The sequence below is a fragment of the Pseudophryne corroboree genome (genome assembly GCF_028390025.1).
Source record: "Pseudophryne corroboree isolate aPseCor3 chromosome 3 unlocalized genomic scaffold, aPseCor3.hap2 SUPER_3_unloc_1, whole genome shotgun sequence".
Classification (NCBI taxonomy): Eukaryota; Metazoa; Chordata; class Amphibia; order Anura; family Myobatrachidae; genus Pseudophryne; species Pseudophryne corroboree.
This window is the reverse complement of record NW_026967493.1, coordinates 7,225,737-7,245,775: the sequence shown is the minus strand read 5'-3', so window position 1 is coordinate 7,245,775 and position 20,039 is coordinate 7,225,737. Positions and strand designations below refer to the sequence as shown.

The window sequence follows — 20,039 nt, the reverse complement described above, 5'->3', positions numbered from 1 at the left end:
GAAGTGAAGCAGCCATATGGAATCTGCTGGGGGAGCCACAGTTTGTGGAATTCAGGGAGGAAGTGATTGCCACAGTGAACAAAATGACACAAAGAATACAATATACAGAGACGGAAGGGAAAGTCCAGAGTAAATTGTCTCCCCAGATACAGCCAGAGGAAGAGGCATTAGATTGGGGGGCTCCTGGATACCCCAGGATTGCGAGACCAGTGTCGCAGTGTGGATGCTGAAAGGCACCATATGCAACAACTTCTCCCATACCCAAGGGAAGAAGCTGCCCAGTGTTCTATACTGAAGGAGGCTAGTGCCGGAGTGAAGAAAGCAGTGACCACAATCCAGGCACCCCAGGAGGAACTGCACAACTTTAGTTTTGTTGAGATGGAAGATGAGAACTTGGAAGATGAGAACTTGGTGAGAGAGTGCCAAGAACTGTCTGCCCAGTTTGTTACAGTGGGGAAGGCCGACCTTGACCAAGTAGATGCAATGAAGCACTGCTTGCAACCCCTTACCTCCTTCCTGGGGGAATGTCGCAGTGAAACACCTGACGCAGTGACAAACCTAAGCCATGTTACAACTGGCCATTTGCGGGCTTGGAGGATATAGAAACCATCGCAGAGTGCCAGCAAGACATTGAGGAAGAAGTCACCATAGTCACTCTACCACCACTCGAGCAACAGAGCCTCCAAAGGAATACTTCAGGTGAGCATCTACCAGTCCTGGCTACTGAGCTATTCACAGTGTTGTGTTTGGGGGAAGGGGAATTGGCCAGTTTCTCTGCAGCCACATGGGGAATTACCTGAGGGAACAGTGCAAGTGGCTTTTGAGGGGTAAGAGTTAAGAGACAAATTGTTGGATTTTGCTACTTCCCTGCAGCCTAAGTTCAATTTGCCTTTGGCAATAGGGCAGGAGCCGCAACATGTTACTGCCATTTGGCAGATTATGGGCATGCAATCCGGGGAGTGGGGAGGAGAGCCCCACACTGTATCAGAAGCCATGGCCGAGCGCCAGCATGTTCCCGTCCTCATGCACCTGACAAATGTATGTTTGGGAAATATGGAGAAAACACACAATCCTGAAGTGCCAGATGTGAGGGATGTAATGCACCACCAGGAGGGAAACTGCTCTCAGCCAGCATCCCACTATTTGCTTGTTCTCAGGTGGGAGATCATGAAACGAGTGGGAGAGGGACAGACATGTACAAGTATGTTTTGGGCCCAGAGTTATTTGCTACCAGGGACAAGTAATTGGGAATCTGGTGAAGGACTGAAAAATAGTGGATTGCTAATCATAATTCCACCAGACCCATTAGACTCTTCAGGAAACATGGCCCTCAGTCCTTTTGACCCAGGTGTGGTTATATGGCCAGCTAGTTTGTACTGCCGGACACAGGGCTTAAAAGTGGTGGAGGAACTTCTGAATTGCTAATCACCCTGTCACCAAACCTAAGAAATGACTTACTGGATTGTCCCAACAGCCTCGCTTGGATATTGAGGACTGTACCCACAACTTGCCGGGACATTCGACTCCCCAAATGTATGGAGGAAGGTGCTCTGGTCAGATGAGACTAAAATTGAACTTTTCGTCCACCAAGGAAAACGCCATGTCTTGCGCAAACCCAACACATCCCATCACCCCAAGAACACCATCCCCACAGGGAAACATGGTGATGGCAGCATCATGCTGTGGGGATATTTTTCAGCAGCAGGGACTGGGAAACTGTTTCGAGTCGAGGGAAAGATGGATGGTGCTAAATACAGGGATATTCTTGAGCAAAACCTGTTTCAGTCTGCCTGTGATTTGATACTGGGACGGAGGTTCACCTTCCAGCAGGACAATGACCCGAAGCATACTGCTAAAGCAACACTTGACTGGTTTAAGGGGAAACATTTAAATGTGTTGGAATGGCCTAGTCAAAGCCCAGCTCTCAATCCAATTGAGGATCTGTGGTCAGACTTGAAGATTGCTGTTCACAAGCGTAAACCATCCAACATGAAGGAGCTGGAGCAGTTTTGCCTTGAGGAATGTGCAAAAATCCCAGTGGCAAGATGTGGCAAGCTCATAGAGACTTATCCAAAGCGACTTGCAGCTGTAATTGCCGCAAAAGGTGTTTGCTTCACAATAAAAAGAAAAAAAATCTTCAAAGTTGTAGGCATGTTCTGTGAATGAAATGATGCAAACCGTCAAACAATCCATTTTAATTCCAGGTTCTGAGGCAACAAAACATGAAAAATGCAAAGGGGGTGAATACTTTAGCAAGGCACTGTATGTCCGTTACATATTCTACATCAGTGCAGTGTCATGTCATCTGTGTTATGTATAAACTATACTTCATTCTAAATCAATGTAGTGTCAGCTGATGTATATTATTAAATAATTATATACTGTGTAGAATCAACATGAAGTCATTTGATGTGTCAATTATACTTATATAATCTGCTTCATCAATATAGTGTCACCTGATGTATGTTATGTATATTATTTTATATAATTATACGTTAAACGAGTGTCTCCTGACTTTCTGTTATGTATATTACTCTATATATGAGTATACGTCACATCTGATACATGTTATGGTCACTATTCTAAATATTACAAATGCATATAATATTGCCACCTAAAAAATATATATAATATAGTATCATAAAGTACCCTGGAACAGGGTTATGCTGTCTGTGTCCCTCTGCATCCAACAGACCAACCCCCACATCTATTAACAGCTGTTCTTGTGTATTGCTAGAAGAAAACGCAGCCACGTGATAAGTGTCTACCAATCATCGTCACTACCCTCTGCCAGTAATATCAATGTCTCTCTCAGCCGGTAGACATCACTTCCGGCCTGTGCGTTCCAGCCAGCTTCCGGCATTTGCGTTCCACAGACAGGATGTGTTTATCTTCACCTGTAACTTCCTGGAAACCGTTGAGTAGGAGGTAACACAGGGAGTGGAGGAGGAGGAGGAGGATGCTTTGGGGCAGCAGGTAATGACATTTATTATCAGTAATGGTGCTATCATAGTACAGGTGGAGCAGATCCTATTATATTGCTGCCACCCAGGTGGAGCAGACTCTGGTGTCCCTTTGCTATAATACGTGTAAAGGAGAGTCTGCTGTCTCTCTTAATGTTATACAGATGGAGTAGACACTTGTGCCCTGTTACAATGCAGTTGGAGCATATTCTGGTAGCCTGTTGTGATACTACTGGTGGAGCAGGCTCTGTTGTCTCATATAATGTAGGCATAGCCTTTTCTGATGTAATTTTATTATAATGCAGGCAGAGCAGACTTTGTGCCATATAATAATACAGATAGGACAGAAGGGTAAAACAGGTGTATCGGACTGTGGTGTCATGCTAATATAATACCATACTGGTGGTATTAATAATATTATGATGCAGGTGGGGCAGACTCTGGTGCCCCATCTTGATAATACAGGTGGTTCATGCTAAAAGAATATAGGTGGCGAAGACCTTGATGTCATGCTAATGTAATACAGGTGGAGCGGACACTGGTGCCATGGTAATATTTTACTGGTAAAGCAGATTATAGCATCCTATTATTGTAATACTTGTGTGGCAGACCCAGATGTCATGTCATGTCATTATAGTAGAGGTAGAGCAGACTGTGTTGTCATTTTATTATTATTATTATTATTATATAATTTTATATGCATCCCGCTCTTCCTCCAATAGGACTCAAGTCGCTGAGCAGACACTGGTGTTACATTATAATACAGGTGGAGCAGACTCTGGTGCCGAGTTATTATAGTACAAATGGAACAGTCTCTTGTGACCTGGGTAAAGGTTCAGGATTATCAGTGATGAATGTCTGGGGAGAGGGGGGGTCTCTATGTACCCATATTATCTGTACTATCTGCGATGCACACTACAAGGTGTCACTTTATTTTTAGAAGAGAATTAGGACACGTTCTTTTAAGTCCACTACATTAAAGTGCGTTGGTCAGAATGATGATGTAACACAGCTGAGATCTCCGGTAATGTCTCTTTAGACCAGTGTTTTTAAACTCATAAAATACCTCGTACCGAGGTAGTGTTACACCTAACAGTAGATCAGGGACGTAGTATGGAGCAATGGCACCCGGAGCAAGCTCACGTCATACACACATAGTTCCTGCCCCATCACCATCCTCAGCCACCTGTCCCATCTCTATCCTCTGCCCCCTGCCCCATCTCTATCCTCTGCCCCATCTCTATCCTCTGCCCCCTGCCCCATCTCTATCCTCTGCCCCTTGCCCCGTCACCGTACTCAGCCCCTTGCCCCGTCACCGTACTCAGCCCCTTGCCCCGTCACCGTACTCAGCCCCCTGCCCCTTCACCGTACTCAGCCCCCTGCCCCTTCACCGTACTCAGCCCCCTGCCCCATCACCGTACTAGCCCCCTGCCCCATCACCGTACTCAGCCCCCTGCCCCATCACCGTACTCAGCCCCCTGCCCCATCACCGTACTCAGCCCCCTGCCCCATCACCGTACTCAGCCCCTTGCCTCATCACCGTACTCAGCCCCCTGCCCCTTCACCGTACTCAGCCCCCTGCCCCTTCACCGTACTCAGCCCCCTGCCCCGTCACCGTACTCGGCGCCCTGCCCCGTCACCGTACTCGGCCCCCTGCCCCGTCACCGTACTCAGCCCCTTGCCCCGTCACCGTACTCAGCCCCTTGCCCCGTCACCGTACTCAGCCCCTTGCCCCGTCACCGTACTCAGCGCCTTGCCCCCCGTCACCGTACTCAGCCCCCTGCCCCTTCACCGTACTCAGCCCCCTGCCCCTTCACCGTACTCAGCCCCCTGCCCCTTCACCGTACTCAGCCCCCTGCCCCTTCACCTTACTCAGCCCCCTGCCCCTTCACCGTACTCAGCCCCCTGCCCCTTCACCGTATTCAGCCCCTTGCCCCATCACCGTACTAAGCCCCTTGCCTCAACACCGTACTCAGCCCCCTGCCCCATCACCGTACTCAGCCCCTTGCCTCATCACGTACTCAGCCCCTTGCCTCATCACCGTACTCAGCCCCCTGCCCCATCACCGTACTCAGCCCCCTGCCCCATCACCGTACTCAGCCCCCTGCCCCATCACCGTACTCGGCCCCCTGCCCCATTACCGTACTCGGCCCCCTGCCCCGTCACCGTACTCGGCCCCCTGCCCCGTCACCGTACTCGGCCCCCTGCCCCGTCACCGTACTCAGCCCCCTGCCCCGTCACCGTACTCAGCCCCCTGCCCCGTCACCGTACTCAGCCCCCTGCCCCGTCACCGTACTCAGCCCCCTGCCCCGTCACCATACTCAGCGCCTTGCCCCCTGCCCCGTCACCGTACTCAGCCCCCTGCCCTGTCACCATACTCAGCGCCTTGCCCCTTCACCATACTCAGCCCCCTGCCCCATCACTATCCTCTGCCCTCTGCCCCATCTCTATCCTCTGCCCCATCTCTATCCTCTGCCCCCTGCCCCATCTCTATCCTCTGCCCCGTCACCGTACCCAGCCCCTTGCCCCGTCACCGTACTCAGCCCCCTGCCCCTTCACCGTACTCAGCCCCCTGCCCCTTCACCGTACTCAGCCCCCTGCCCCTTCACCGTACTCAGCCCCCTGCCCCATCACCGTACTCAGCCCCCTGCCCCATCACCGTACTCAGCCCCCTGCCCCATCACCGTACTCAGCCCCCTGCCCCTTCACCGTACTCAGCCCCCTGCCCCTTCACCGTACTCAGCCCCCTGCCCCGTCACCGTACTCAGCCCCCTGCCCCGTCACCGTACTCAGCCCCCTGCCCCGTCACCGTACTCAGCCCCCTGCCCCGTCACCGTACTCAGCCCCCTGCCCCGTCACCGTACTCAGCCCCCTGCCCCGTCACCGTACTCAGCCCCCTGCCCCGTCACCGTACTCAGCCCCCTGCCCCGTCACCGTACTCAGCCCCCTGCCCCGTCACCGTACTCAGCCCCCTGCCCCGTCACCGTACTCAGCCCCCTGCCCCGTCACCGTACTCAGCCCCTTGCCCCGTCACCGTACTCAGCGCCTTGCCCCGTCACCGTACTCAGCCCCCTGCCCCGTCACCGTACTCAGCCCCCTGCCCCATCACCGTACTCAGCCCCCTGCCCCATCACCGTACTCAGCCCCCTGCCCCATCACCGTACTCAGCCCCTTGCCCCATCACCGTACTCAGCCCCTTGCCCCATCACCGTACTCAGCCCCTTGCCCCATCACCGTACTCAGCCCCCTGCCCCATCACCGTACTCAGCCCCATCACCATACTCGGACCCTTGCCCATCACTATCCTCAGCCCTCTGCCCCATCACCATCTTCTGCCCCCTGCCCCATCGGTATCATCTGCCCCCTGCGCCATCACCATCCTCTGCCCCATCACCATCCTCTGCCCCTGTCCCCATCACCATCCTCTGCCCCTGTCCCCATCACCATACTCTGCCCCTTGCCCCATCACCATACTCTGCCCCTTGCCCCATCACCATACTCTGCCCCTTGCCCCATCACCATACTCTGCCCCTTGCCCCATCACCATACTCTGCCCCTTGCCCCATCACCATACTCATGCCCCAGTCACATCACCATCCTCAGTTCCAGTTTAATTATGTTCTCATACCATCACCGGCCTCTCCTATGGAGGCGGAGCCTCCTCCTGTGCAGCTACACGGGTGACTGGAGCTAAGCAGGTAGCAGCCACCAGTTAGAACCCTGCTGTCGTGCTGCTCTGTCTCACTGCTGCTGCCATCCCGGGCCGCATCTGTGAAAAGCCGGTGCTGGCTACAAAGGACGTGCGGTTTGGGTGAGGTCCCTGCAGCGCCGCCACTGCCCGGCGCCCTCTGAAGTTTCCGGCGCCTGGAGCTTGCGTTCCACCGAAACCGCCCTCCCTACGCCCCTGCAATAGATTGGAACTTCACTATATAGTAAGGGAAAAAGTTAAGAAAACCCAACATAAACACGTCACCTTTCTTTCTACAATATTGTACAGAATATTACGCTGTAACCAAAGTTATATATGTATATTTATATGAACTACAAGAAAATGAGGACGCACTCACTGAAATGTAACAAGCCCACATACATCATAGTTTAAATACACAAGCTAGTGGATGGTTCACCAGTGTCTCCGGATAGCAGCTAGCAGCACGCTCTGCACAGCTTTGGTGGCGGTGTTTGTTCCTCAGTGTCTCAGCTCACGGACACAGTGTTCGACACCTAAGTGTCAGTCACGTGCTCCAAGGCCACGTCCAACGCGTTTCGTCACTGTTGGACTTCGTCAGGGTGTGTGTATGCATATTTATATATTATCTTTTATATGGCGCCATAAGGGGTCTGCAGGGCTTTACAAAGTACAGAAACAGTATGGACAAAACAAGAAAGAAGGGACTTTAGGCCGGTGCACACGTGTGCTGAGCGATCTTATCACAAACCGCGCAGCACACACCTCTTCCACCCCCCGCCCGCTCAGCACAGCGCTATGTGTGCTGAGCGAGGGGGTGGGGGGGCGCCCATTTCACCCAACGGTGAACTGAGCAATGTCCTAGATTCAGGCCAATCTAGCACCAGCGATAGCAACGTGCGGGGCCGCGCAACGCTATCGCTGGGGGCGCTAGTCAGATTGCTTAGAATTTAAGCACTGATCTCTCCGTGTGTACCCACCTTTACAGTACAAACCATAGCAGAACATGGACAAGGTTTATAAACATTGTTGCTTAGCAGTCATAATACCCAATAAAGCAGCAGGACAGCTGAACCCAAAGGTTATGGTATAGGTGAAGTAAGGAAAAGCACATGAGTTGAGAGGGCCCTGCTCGTGAGAGTTTACATTTTAAAAGGGAAGAACAGACAGAGGTGACACAGAGGGAGACACAGTGAGCATGTAACATGGAGCAGTGGGTTAGGATGAGAACTGGATGGCTTTGATGTTTTCTAGATAGGTGGAGAGTCTGATAAGGAGAGGGAGAGAGTTCCAGAGGTAGGGAGCAGCACGACAAAAAAATATTAGAGGCGGGAGTGGGAGGAAGTAATCAGTAGACAGGAGAAGCAGCAATCATTTGTTGAGCGAAAAAGGCGGGTGGGAGTGTGAAGGTAGATAAGATCAAAGATGTAAATGGTGGAGTGTTGGGTGAGGGCTTTGTAAGGGAGTGTGAGGAGTTTGGGTTGTATTCTGAAGGGAGAGGAAGATGAGGAAGCAACATGGAGGAACATGCAACATGGAGGATAGATTGGAGTGGAGAGAGGAGTTTGTTAGTAAGGCCAGATAAGAGTAGGTTACACTAGTCCAGTGAGTGTATGAGGGGCTAGAGGATATGGTACTGCTGTCAATAGATAATGCATTTGTGGGAGGTGAGGTTATTACGGGAGGGTGTAAAGGTTATCAGCTTAGTCTTAGACGTGTTAAGTTTAAGGAAGTGCTGGGACATCAGAAAAAAATAGCAGAAAGACATTTTCTCTAACGTCCTAGTGGATGCTGGGGACTCCGTCAGGACCATGGGGAATAGCGGCTCCGCAGGAGACAGGGCACAAAAGCAAGCTTTTAGGATCACATGGTGTGTACTGGCTCCTCCCCCTATGACCCTCCTCCAAGCCTCAGTTAGGTTTTTGTGCCCGGCCGAGAAGGGTGCAATCTAGGTGGCTCTCTTAAAGAGTTACTTAGAAAAAGTTTTTAGGTTCTTTATTTTCAGTGAGTCCTGCTGGCAACAGGCTCACTGCATCGAGGGACTTAGGGGAGAGATTTTCAACTCACCTGCGTGCAGGATGGATTGGATTCTTAGGCTACTGGACATAGCTCCAGAGGGAGTCGGAACACAGGGCTCGCCCTGGGGTTCGTCCCGGAGCCGCGCCGCCGACCCCCCTTGCAGACGCTGAAGATGAAGAGGTCCGGAACCAGGCGGCAGAAGACTCTCAGTCTTCATCAGGTAGCGCACAGCACTGCAGCTGTGCGCCATTGTTGTCAGCACACTTCACACAGCGGTCACGGAGGGTGCAGGGCGCTGGGGGGGGGGGGCGCCCTGGGCAGCAATGTATAATACCTGTATGGCGAAAAATACATCACATATAGCCCTTGAGGCTATATGGATGTATTTAACCCCTGCCAGATATCTAAAACTCCGGAGAAGAAGCCCGCCGAAAAGGGGGCGGGGCCTATTCTCCTCAGCACACAGCGCCATTTTCCCTCACAGAAAGGCTGGTGGGAAGGCTCCCATGCTCTCCCCTGCACTGCACTACAGAAACAGGGTTAAAACAGAGAGGGGGGGCACTGATTTGGCGATATGTATATATATTAAAATGCTATAAGGGAGGAACACTTATATAAAGGTTGTCCCTGGATAATTATAGCGTTTTGGTGTGTGCTGGCAAACTCTCCCTCTGTCTCCCCAAAGGGCTAGTGGGTCCTGTCCTCTATCAGAGCATTCCCTATGTGTGTGCTGTATGTCGGTACGTGTGTGTCGACATGTATGAGGAAAATATTGGTGAGGAGGCGGAGCAAATTGCCTGTAATGGTGATGTCACTCTCTAGGGAGTCGACACCGGAATGGATGGCTTATTTATGGAAATTACGTGACAATGTCAACACGCTGCAAGCCGGTTGACGACATGAGAGGGCCGGCGAACAAATTAGTATCTGTCCAGGCGTCTCAAACACCGTCAGGGGCTGTAAAATGCCCATTTACCTCAGTCGGTCGACACAGACCCAGACACGGACACTGATTTCAGTGTCGACGGTGAAGAAACAAACGTATTTTCTTTTAGGGCCACACGTTAAGGGCAATGAAGGAGGTGTTACATATTTCTGATACTCCAAGTACCACAAAAAAGGGTATTATGTGTGAGGTGAAAAAACTACCTGTAGTTTTTCCTGAATCAGATAAATTAAATGAAGAGTGTGATGATGCGTGGGTTTCCCCCGATAGAAAATTATTGGCGGTATACCCTTTCCCGCCAGAAGTTAAGGCGCGGTGGGAAACACCCCTCAGGGTGGATAAGGCGCTCACACGCTTATCAGAACAAGTGGCGGTACCATCTACGGATAGGGCCGTACTTAAGGAGCCAGCTGATAGGAGGCGGAAAAATATCCTAAAAAGTATACACACACATGCTGGTGTTATACTGCGACCAGCGATCGCCTCAGCCTGGATGTGCAGAGCTGAGGTGGCTTGGTCGGATTCCCTGACTAAAAATATTGATACCTTTGACAGGGACAGTATTTTATTGACTATAGAGCATTTAAAGGATGCATTTCTATATATGCGAGATGCGCAGAGGGATATTTGCACTCTGGCATCAAGAGTAAATGCGATGTCCATATCTGCAAGAAGATGTTTATGGACACGACAGTGGTCAGGTGATGCAGATTCCAAACGGCACAAAGATGTATTGCCGTATAAAGGGGAGGAGTTATTTGGGGTCGGTCCATGGGACCTGGTGGCCAGGGCAACTGCTGGAAAATCCACCGTTTTTTACCCTAAGTCACATCTCTGCAGAAAAAGACACCGTCTTTTCAGCCTCAGTCCTTTCGTCCCTATAAGAGTCATATCTGCCCAGGGATAGAGGAAAGGGAAGAAGACTGCAGCAGGCAGCCCATTCCCAGGAACAGAAGCCCTCCACCGCTTCTACCAAGTTCTCAGCATGACGCTGGGACCGTACAGGACCCCTGGATCCTACAAGTAGTATCCAAGGGGTACAGATTGGAATGTCGAGAGGTTTCCCCCCTCGCAGGTTCCTGTAGTCTGCTGTACCAATGTCTCCCTCCGACAGGGAGGCAGTATTGAAAACAATTCACAAGCTGTATTCCCAGCAGGTGATAATAAATTTACCCCTCCGACAACAAGGAAAGGGGTATTACTCCACACTATATGGTGGTACTGAAGGCTAGGTGAGACCTATTCTAAATCTGAAAAATTTGAACACTTACAAGGGTTCAAATCCAGATGGAGTCACTCAGAGCAGTGATAGCAAAGAACAAGGGGACTATATGGTGTCCCGGGACATCAGGGATGCTTACCTCCATGTCCCAAAATTTGCCTTTTCTCACCAAGGGTACCTCAGGTTCGTGGTACAGAACTGTCACTATCAGTTTCAAGACGATGCCGTTGGATTGTCCAAGGCACCCCGGGTCCTTACCAAGGTAATGACCGAAAGGAGGATTCGTCTTCAAAGAAAATGGACGACCTCCTGATAAGAACAAGGTCCAGAGAACAGTTGGAGGTCGGAGTAGCACTATCTCAAGTAGTTCTACGACAGCACGGGTGGATTCTAAATATTCCAAAACCGCAGTTGTTCCGACGACACGTCTGCTGGTCCTAGGGATGATTCTGGACACAGTCCAGAAAAAGGTGTTTCTCCCAGAGGAGAAAGCCAGGGAGTTATCCGAGCTAATCGGGATCCTCCTAAAACCAGGAAAAGTGTCAGTGCATCATTGCACAAGAGTCCTGGTAAAAATGGTGGCTTATTACGAAGCGCTTCCATTCGGCAGATTTCACGCAAGAACTCTTCAGTGGGATCTGCTGGACAAATGGTCCGGATCGCATCTTCAGATGCATCAGCGGATAACCCTATATCCAAGGACAAGGGTGTCTCTCCTGTGGTGATTACAGAGTGCTCATCTTCTAGAGGGCCGCAGATTCGGCATTCAGGATTGGATGCTCGTGACCACGGAGGCCAGCCTGAGAGGCTGGGGAGCAGTCACACAAGGAGTGTGATCAAGTCTGGAGAATTCTCTCCACATAAATATACTGGAGCTAAGAGCAAATTTATAATGCTCTAAGCTTAGCAAGACCTCTGCTTCAAGGTCAGCCGGTATTGATCCAGTGGGATAACATCACGGCAGTCGCCCACGTAAACAGAAAGGGCGGCACAAGAAGCAGGAGGGCAGTGGCAAAACTGCAAGGATTTTTCGCTAGGCGGAAAATCATGTGATAGCACTGTCAGCAGTGTTCATTCCGGGAGTGGACGACTGGGAAGCAGACTTCCTCAGCAGGCACGACCTCCACCCGGGAGAGTGGGAACTTCATCGGGAAGTTTTCCGCATGATTGTGAACCGTTGGGAAAGACCAAAGGTGGACATGATGGCGTCCCGCCCGAACAAAAAAATGGGACAGGTATTGCGCCAGGTCACGAGACCTTCAGGCGATAGCTGTGGACGTCCTGGTAACACCGTGGGTGTAACAGTCGGTGTATGTGTTCCCTTCTCTGCTTCTCATAACCAAGGTATTGAGAATTATAAGACATAGAGGAGTAAGAACTATACTCGTGGCTCCGGATTGGCCAAGAGGGACTTGGTAACCGGAACTTCAAGAGATGCTCACAGAGGACTAATGGCCTCGGGAGCTAAGAAGGGATTTGCTTTCAGCAAGTACCATGTCTGTTCCAAGAGGAACCGTGGCATCGGCCTTTAAGAAAGGACCTGCTCCAGCAGGGACCTTGTCTGTTCCAAGACTTACCGCGACTGCGTTTGACGGCATGGCGGTTTGAACGCCGGATCCTAAGGGAAAAGGCATTCCGGAAGAGGTCATACCTACCCTGGTCAAAGCCAGGAAGGAGGTGACCGCACAACGTTATCACCACATGTGGTAAAAATATGTTGCGTGGGTGAGGCCAGGAAGGCCCCACGAAAAAATTTCAACTAGGTCGATTTCTGCACTTCCTGCAAACAGGAGTGTCTATGAGCCTCAAATTGGGGTCCATTAAGGTTCAAGTTTCGGCCCTATAGATTTTCTTCCAGAAAGAATTGGCTTCAGTTCCTGAAGTCCAGACGTTTGTCAAGGGAGTATTGCATATACAGCCCTTGTGTGCCTCCAGTGGCACCGTGGGATCTCAACGTAGTGTTGGGATTCCTCAAATCATATTGGTTTGAACCACTCAAATCTGTGGATTTGAAATATCTCACATGGAAAGTGACCATGCTGTTGGCCCTGGCCTCGGCCAGGCGATTGTCAAAATTGGCGGCTTTGTCTTACAAAAGCCCATATTTGATTTTCCATTCGGACAGGGCAGAACTGCGGACTCGTCCCCAGTTTCTGCCTAAGGTGGTGTCAGCGTTTCACCTGAAACAACCTATTGTGGTGCCTGCGGCTACTAGGGACTTGGAGGACTCCAAGTTGCTAGACGTTGTCAGGGCCCTGAAAATATATATATATAATTCCAGGACGGCGGGAGTCAGAAAGTCTGACTTGCTGTTTATATTGTAGGCACCCAAAAAGCTGGGTGCTCCTGCTTCTAAGCAGACTATTGCTCGTTGGATTTGTAGTACAATTCAGCTTGCACATTCTGTGGCAGGCCTGCCACAGCCAAAATCTGTAAATGCCCATTCCACAAGGAAGGTGGGCTCATCTTGGGCGGCTGCCCGAGGGGTCTCGGCTTTACAACTTTGCCGAGCAGCTACTTGGTCAGGGGCAAACACGTTTGCTAAATTCTACAAATTTGATACCCTGGCTGAGGAGGACCTGGAGTTCTCTCATTCGGTGCTGCAGAGTCATCCGCACTCTCCCGCCCGTTTGGGAGCTTTGGTATAATCCCCATGGTCCTGACGGAGTCCCCAGCATCCACTAGGACGTTAGAGAAAATAAGATTTTACTTACCGATAAATCTATTTCTCATAGTCCGTAGTGGATGCTGGGCGCCCATCCCAAGTGCGGATTGTCTGCATTACTTGTACATAGTTATTGTTACAAAAAAATCGGGTTATTATTGTTGTGAGCCATCTTTTTTAGAGGCTACTTCATTGTTATCATACTGTTAACTGGGTTCAAATCACAAGTTGTACGGTGTGATTGGTGTGGCTGGTATGAGTCTTACCCGGGATTCAAGATCCTTCCTTATTGTGTACGCTCGTCCGGGCACAGTACCTAACTGAGGCTTGGAGGAGGGTCATAGGGGGAGGAGCCAGTACACACCATGTGATCCTAAAAGCTTGCTTTTGTGCCCTGTCTCCTGCGGAGCCGCTATTCCCCATGGTCCTGACGGAGTCCCCAGCATCCACTACGGACTATGAGAAATAGATTTATCGGTAAGTAAAATCTTATTTTAAGATATGAGTGAGGAGAGAAGGAGAGAGGTCAGGCGAGGAGAAAGATATGAGTGTCCTCAGCATATGGATGATATTGGAGGCCAAAAGAGCTGATGAGCTCACCTAAAGAGTTCTTATAGAGGAAGGGGTCCAAGAAAAGAATCTTCTTGGGCCACCTCAGTTTGCCTCCAGCTACACACCGCCCCCTTTATCCACTGTTATGCCCCTGAGCTGACTGCAGCTCTGTCCCGCTCCACGCTCCTCTCTACTTCTATGTCCAGCCCAGCCACCCCTCTCTGGACTACATCCCTTATAGTCAAGGTCTTCATAGGTGAACAGATATATTATACACAACCCCCATTTAGAAAGTGCGTGTTCAATGATCAAGTTGTTTTATTATACCCTGTTCATCATTGATCCACAGTACAATTTTATTTCTAATGTACAATATTCTTATTTGCATTCATTTAACTCCATTACAGGAACTCCTCTGCTGTCACCTCCACATGATCAGTCTCCTAAATGAGATCCGGAGTCCACTCTCCGACTAATGCACTGAGGATGGAAAAGGACAGAAACAAGATGACTGGAAGGATATTAAATCTCACCCTGGAGATCATCTACCTGCTAACTGGGGAGGTGAGGGAGTCTGGGAGTGTCACAGTAACATCACTCTTATCTCCATTACTAACACAGGGACCTGACTGGGGAGGTGAGGGAGTCTGGGAGTGTCACAGTAACATCACTCTTATCTCCATTACTAACACAGGGACCTGACTGGGGAGGTGAGGGGGTCTGGGAGTGTCACAGTGATATCACTCTTATCTCTATTACTAACACAGGGGCCTGACTGGGGAGGTGAGGGAGTCTGGGAGTGTCACAGTGACATCACTCTTATCTCTATTACTAACACAGGGACCTGACTGGGGAGGTGAGGGAGTCTGGAAGTGTCACAGTGACATCACTCTTATCTCTATTACTAACACAGGGCCCTGACTGGGGAGGTACAATAGTAACAATTATGATAAAGCCTACAGATTTACCCTATATTAAACACTATAAAAGGTTAAGAGACACAGTACGCAATTGGCGCACGAGGTACCGTAAGGGTACGCCCTTAGCGTAGCGGACGCTGTATCGGGAGCGAGCCGCTCGAGCGACACAAACGCTCGCGAGAATACGCTGTTGGTATCAAGCACACCATAGGCTGCCGATTACCGTAATGATACGCTACCAGCGTAGCGGACGCTCGAGACCACGAGGAGATCACAAGCGGCGCTGACGCTCACAGAATTAAACCTTAATAACTATACCTTAAAGAATGTACTTATACTGTAAACCTTTATGCAGTGATAATGTGTAGATGCAACGCAATGTAACCTTGTTAGTTTAAAAGCTGTATGAGCGACTGAGACGCTCAGAGAACCCTTAGAAATATAATAAACACTCAAATACCGGTCTAAGGTTCTAACACCTTTAAGAGAGAGAATGAACGTTCAATTGCAAAAGAATATACAGTACAGTTTATACACTACCAGGCTAACATAAATATCTAACAGAATTACTACACGTTAAAATACAATAGCAACACTATTACTTTTAAGGGGAAGGAGAGAGTGAATGGCTTACAACAAATAGGAGGTAAAATGGCTGCAGAGAACTTACGCACAAGGGTAAACAATCGCATGCGCCTTCCTGGATATCCAGCTCCCGATTATCAGTGATGAGAACCGTTGAGAAGAGTAGAAAGGAGCTGGCCCAGGTCGGCTTGTCTTTATATACACTTACATACAGTACAGTACAATGGTCCCTATATTCTTATTGTTCATTGGACACAGGAATCCGTCTCCGCATTATAACAAAAGGTCATAGGTTGGTTCATACAGGTGGGCTGTGACTATTTCAAACTGCTCAGGTGGGAGGGGAACTCAGGTTTCCCGCCGCATGGGTAATAAACTGCAAATATAGTAAATGTCCATAAACGTCTTATAGTCATAACTATACGCACGAGCGATTAATCTGTTTCTAACCAACACCGGAATATTGCTAATTATATACCCTTCCGATGGATACTAAACACCACTGTGTAACCCCTGTCTGACCCTTCGTATCAAACAAAGAGGGATCTCTTTGTCTCTGAACATGCTACATTAACTAAACTTTCAGATTCTATCAACGGGACCATAATCTACAAAAATACATTATATACTAAAATATGTAACGATTGAGTCGCCCGCTAGACGCACACAAACTCTACCATAAATGCGCATACCGTGCGCCTGCGAGTGCACGCGACTGCGAGTATACGCACGCACGGAAGAGCTCATGCACGTGCAGCGGGCACACGCATGAGGTGCATATATGGCAATGTGCAGCGTGATATTTTTCTGACTTTGACAGTCCACCCTTTGGCAGTCACCAATAACTGCCACTTCCTAAAACAGTTAAAAAAAAAAGAGAAAAATATATATCATGTATAATACATTTCTATGATTGGGTAAGGGAGAAGAGAAGAAGGTGGGAAAAAGGTATGACCTAGTGAGATAGTAGAAGCATGTATGTATGAGTCCATGTTTGAGGGGTCATGTATCATCGTGCCGTACGTGTTTTAAATCAAGCTTCGAGGTATTGCGAAGTATACATTTGAATTCCTTCTTATCCGTGATACGGGTCTGTGGATGGGCTGTCAAACTTTACCGAGCTCTTTTCGGCTTTTGGTTGCAACAAAATGGGGGAGCACATTTTAGTTGATGATACATGAATGGGGGGATATGTGAGTGCTGATATCTGTGCCTATATTCCCTATCGACTATGTGTGTCATTACCTGAAGGTTGTAGAGATGAAGATAAGGAGCAATTATGGTAAATGCAGTCATAAACTATGTGAGTTTAATATACATTTGTTGATTGAAGTCTTGTCTGGTGTCTTGTCTTGATGTACATGTTGACTGTAGTCTCCCGATGCTTTTGCTATAATTGCTTGAGCAAAAAGCTTTCTCAATGTCCATAGACTTACAAAAGTGTTGGGCTATCGTAAAATTTTAAAATCGCTAGGGATATTGGGGGTCTATGGCATTGTCCATCAATGGTCTGTGTAAAAGGTTGTCAAATTCTTCTTCCAAACGGATGTCTTTTTTTACCTTGGAGGAAAACAAAGGAGAAACGGGTGAAAGAAACGGACCGTGGAATCACATTTTCATCACAACATTGTCTCAATGGTTGGGTCGTAAATCAAATCAGTCGTTGTTATTACAGTATCTTCACTTCTTAAACTCATCACTCGGGCGCTACGTTTACACTTTGTTAAAACCCGAACGCATCTAAATATCAGACCGACCAATATGATGACACCCAGAATACACAAAAGAAATTTACCTACATCTATTATAATTCCTTGGGCCCATTCTCCTAAACCAGAGAACCAATTTCGTGGGTTCAACCATGACACCCAACCGGTCAGCTCATTACCCACGGCAGTAAGGGTGAGATTGTGTTTCCTTCGGAACTCCCATTTTAATTGCAAAATGTCATCCATCTTTTGGTCTATGACCTCGGCTGGGTCCTCAGTGCTGTTTGTAATATACGTGCAGCACTTTATTCCATACTGAGTCGCTAGGGTAACACAATACCCGCCTGTCACAGCCGTGAGATAATTGAGAATCATCCTATGCTGAACCAGTTCTGTTTTGTAGGCTTGTAACTCTCTCCCAGTATACCTGAATGTGTCATCATACATTTCAGTGATATTGTCTAATAAATTTGCAAGCGCAGATATATATTTATAATTTATCACTCCTCTGGCGGTACGAGTGATATCTAACGCGATTAGGAATTGAATCCCGGTGGATTCATGGATCAGGTCAGAAGCCGGATGCTCTGTTCTTTCTATCAGGTGCCGTTTAACGATGTGCTCGTAATGAGTGTGAGTATAAGGAGCTGGGGCACTGCGGTGAATATCTTTCATTTTGGTATGTGATACAGTCATTACCTCAGGCAATACTTTTCCAATATAACACAATCCCTCTGAGTTTGGGGCAAGCCACTTATACGCCTTTCTCCCGCATATGAAATATGCATCATCGGGGATAACATATGGGACTGAATATGTTAGAACCATGTTACACATCTTCCATGTAAACCCTCCTAACCCTAATTCTCCCATCTATCTAGTACACGTATCCGGTTGTATGATATGTGCACAGTATCCTGGTGATACTTCTCCAACTCTCATGGTCCTACTTCCTAGGGTATACCTATATCGGAAATATTTTCCACTGTGGCGTATGAGCTCTGTATCTGTAGGCATTCTGTCGGCTCTATGTGAGAATGTCATGATTTGATTATTCCATGACACTTCCCAATTTCCCGGCTTTCGGGGATTGGAAATGTTAAAACGCACTAAGGACCTATCCACATGGTATTGGTGGAGCTTCAAACTAGGAGGACTAGAGATGTTAAACCTCTTGTCCACCGGCCTCCCACCACTTAACTCAAGTACCTCCCCTATCGTTAAAGGAAATGGTACTAGTCCTGACTTGCTGTGACCTTGAGGTACTTGAGAGCATACCCAGCAGTCTGTTTGGTTTAACACCTTACCCACTAATGAGTGATAGTCACCCAATGGATGCCGGTCCATGTTAATGTTAAAACTGGACTGACATTTCTTGATGCACCCATCCTCAACTAAGTTATCACAATGCCTACAGAGGGAATTTTCTTCAGCTAACAATCCTTCACAGTTCCTTCTATGGTCAATGCTACCAGATCGTTTTCTAATACTCGCCTTTGCTTGGTGATTATGTTGTTCTTGGAAATCTACGCCTCCATCTCTGTCATCAGAACCCATTCCAGAACCTCTCTCGACCTCCATGGTACTCTCGCCGGAACAGACTGCTCTGGTCAACATCATGGTCAACAGGAAAATCCGGATCACAGTCTCTTGGGGCAAGTCCATCTTATAGGAGGAAATGGAGAAAAATGAGAAGGGGGAAAGAAATAATTGAGGGAGATGGGATGGGAGGTGGAGAAAAACAATAAAAGGGAACAGGGGATCGACAACTGCCTCCGATCTTATTATTTCTCAATGCTCAGGTGCCGTCTCAATCACTCCAGTGATACAACTTCCTCTACCGTCTGTTCTTTATCACGAGACCTCTCTGGATCAGCAACCTTCTTACAATGGGACGAATGAACCCAAGTCTCTCTCTCGGCAACCTTCAATGCTGTCGTGCTAATCAATAAGACTTGGTATGGTCCTTCCCATCTGTCAATAAGGCAACCTGAGCGTAGAAAATTCCGTATCATTACATAATCCCCAGGTTCAATGTCATGACAGTTACTATCTGGCAGATCAGGAATCACCAACTTCAAGTTTATCATTCTGATTCCTTAGCTGTTTACTCATCTTAACCAAGTACTTTATAGTCACTTCATTGTTACACTTCAAATCATCCTGAGGGTTAATCATAACATGCGGTTGTCGACCAAACAGAATTTCAAAGGGGGACAGATTAAGAGGGGACCTGGGAGTGGTTCTGATGCTGTATAGTACAATGGGTAAAGCTTCTGGCCATGTCAATCCTGTTTCTGCCATAACTTTGCTCAATTTATTTTTTATAGTGCTGTTCACTCTTTCTACCTTCGCACTCGCCTGGGGGCGGTACGGAGTGTGCAGCTTACTATTAATTCCCATCAACTTACACATTCCTTGAAAGACATCACCTGTAAAATGGGTACCCCTATCACTTTCAATTATTCTAGGGATACCGTATCTACACACAAATTCCTGCACAATTTTCTTAGCAGTAAACATAGCGGTATTTGTGGCCGCAGGAAATGCTTCGACCCAATTTGAAAACACATCTATACAAACTAGTACATACTTCAAATTTCGACAAGGGGGTAATTGTATGAAATCAATCTGTATTACTTGAAAAGGGCCGTCTGTTGGTGGGATATGAGATGGTTTTGTTGGTATTGCTTTCCCGATATTCTTCCTCAAGCAGGTGAGGCATGTCATTGCTCTCTTACCTGCATGGGAAGAAAATCCTGGGGCGCAC

The 20,039-nt window shown here is 48.5% G+C and overlaps 1 protein-coding gene across 5 annotated transcripts in view; it reads left to right on the top strand.

Moving 5' to 3' along the window:
* Positions 1-2,906: 2,906 nt before the first annotated feature.
* Positions 2,907-20,039, top strand: part of LOC134983162 (gastrula zinc finger protein XlCGF26.1-like) — a 68,604-nt gene continuing 51,471 nt past the window's right edge. For 3 of the 5 annotated variants that reach the window (XM_063948920.1, XM_063948919.1, XM_063948916.1), the window contains exons 1-2: positions 2,907-2,976; positions 14,463-14,619. In XM_063948920.1, coding sequence (XP_063804990.1) covers positions 14,503-14,619 — 117 coding nt within the window. In that variant the 5' untranslated portion in view covers positions 2,907-2,976; positions 14,463-14,502. Of the gene's footprint in view, positions 2,977-3,685; positions 3,791-14,462; positions 14,620-20,039 lie in introns of those variants that run through there. The other 2 variants (XM_063948918.1, XM_063948917.1) reach the window with 2 other exon arrangements.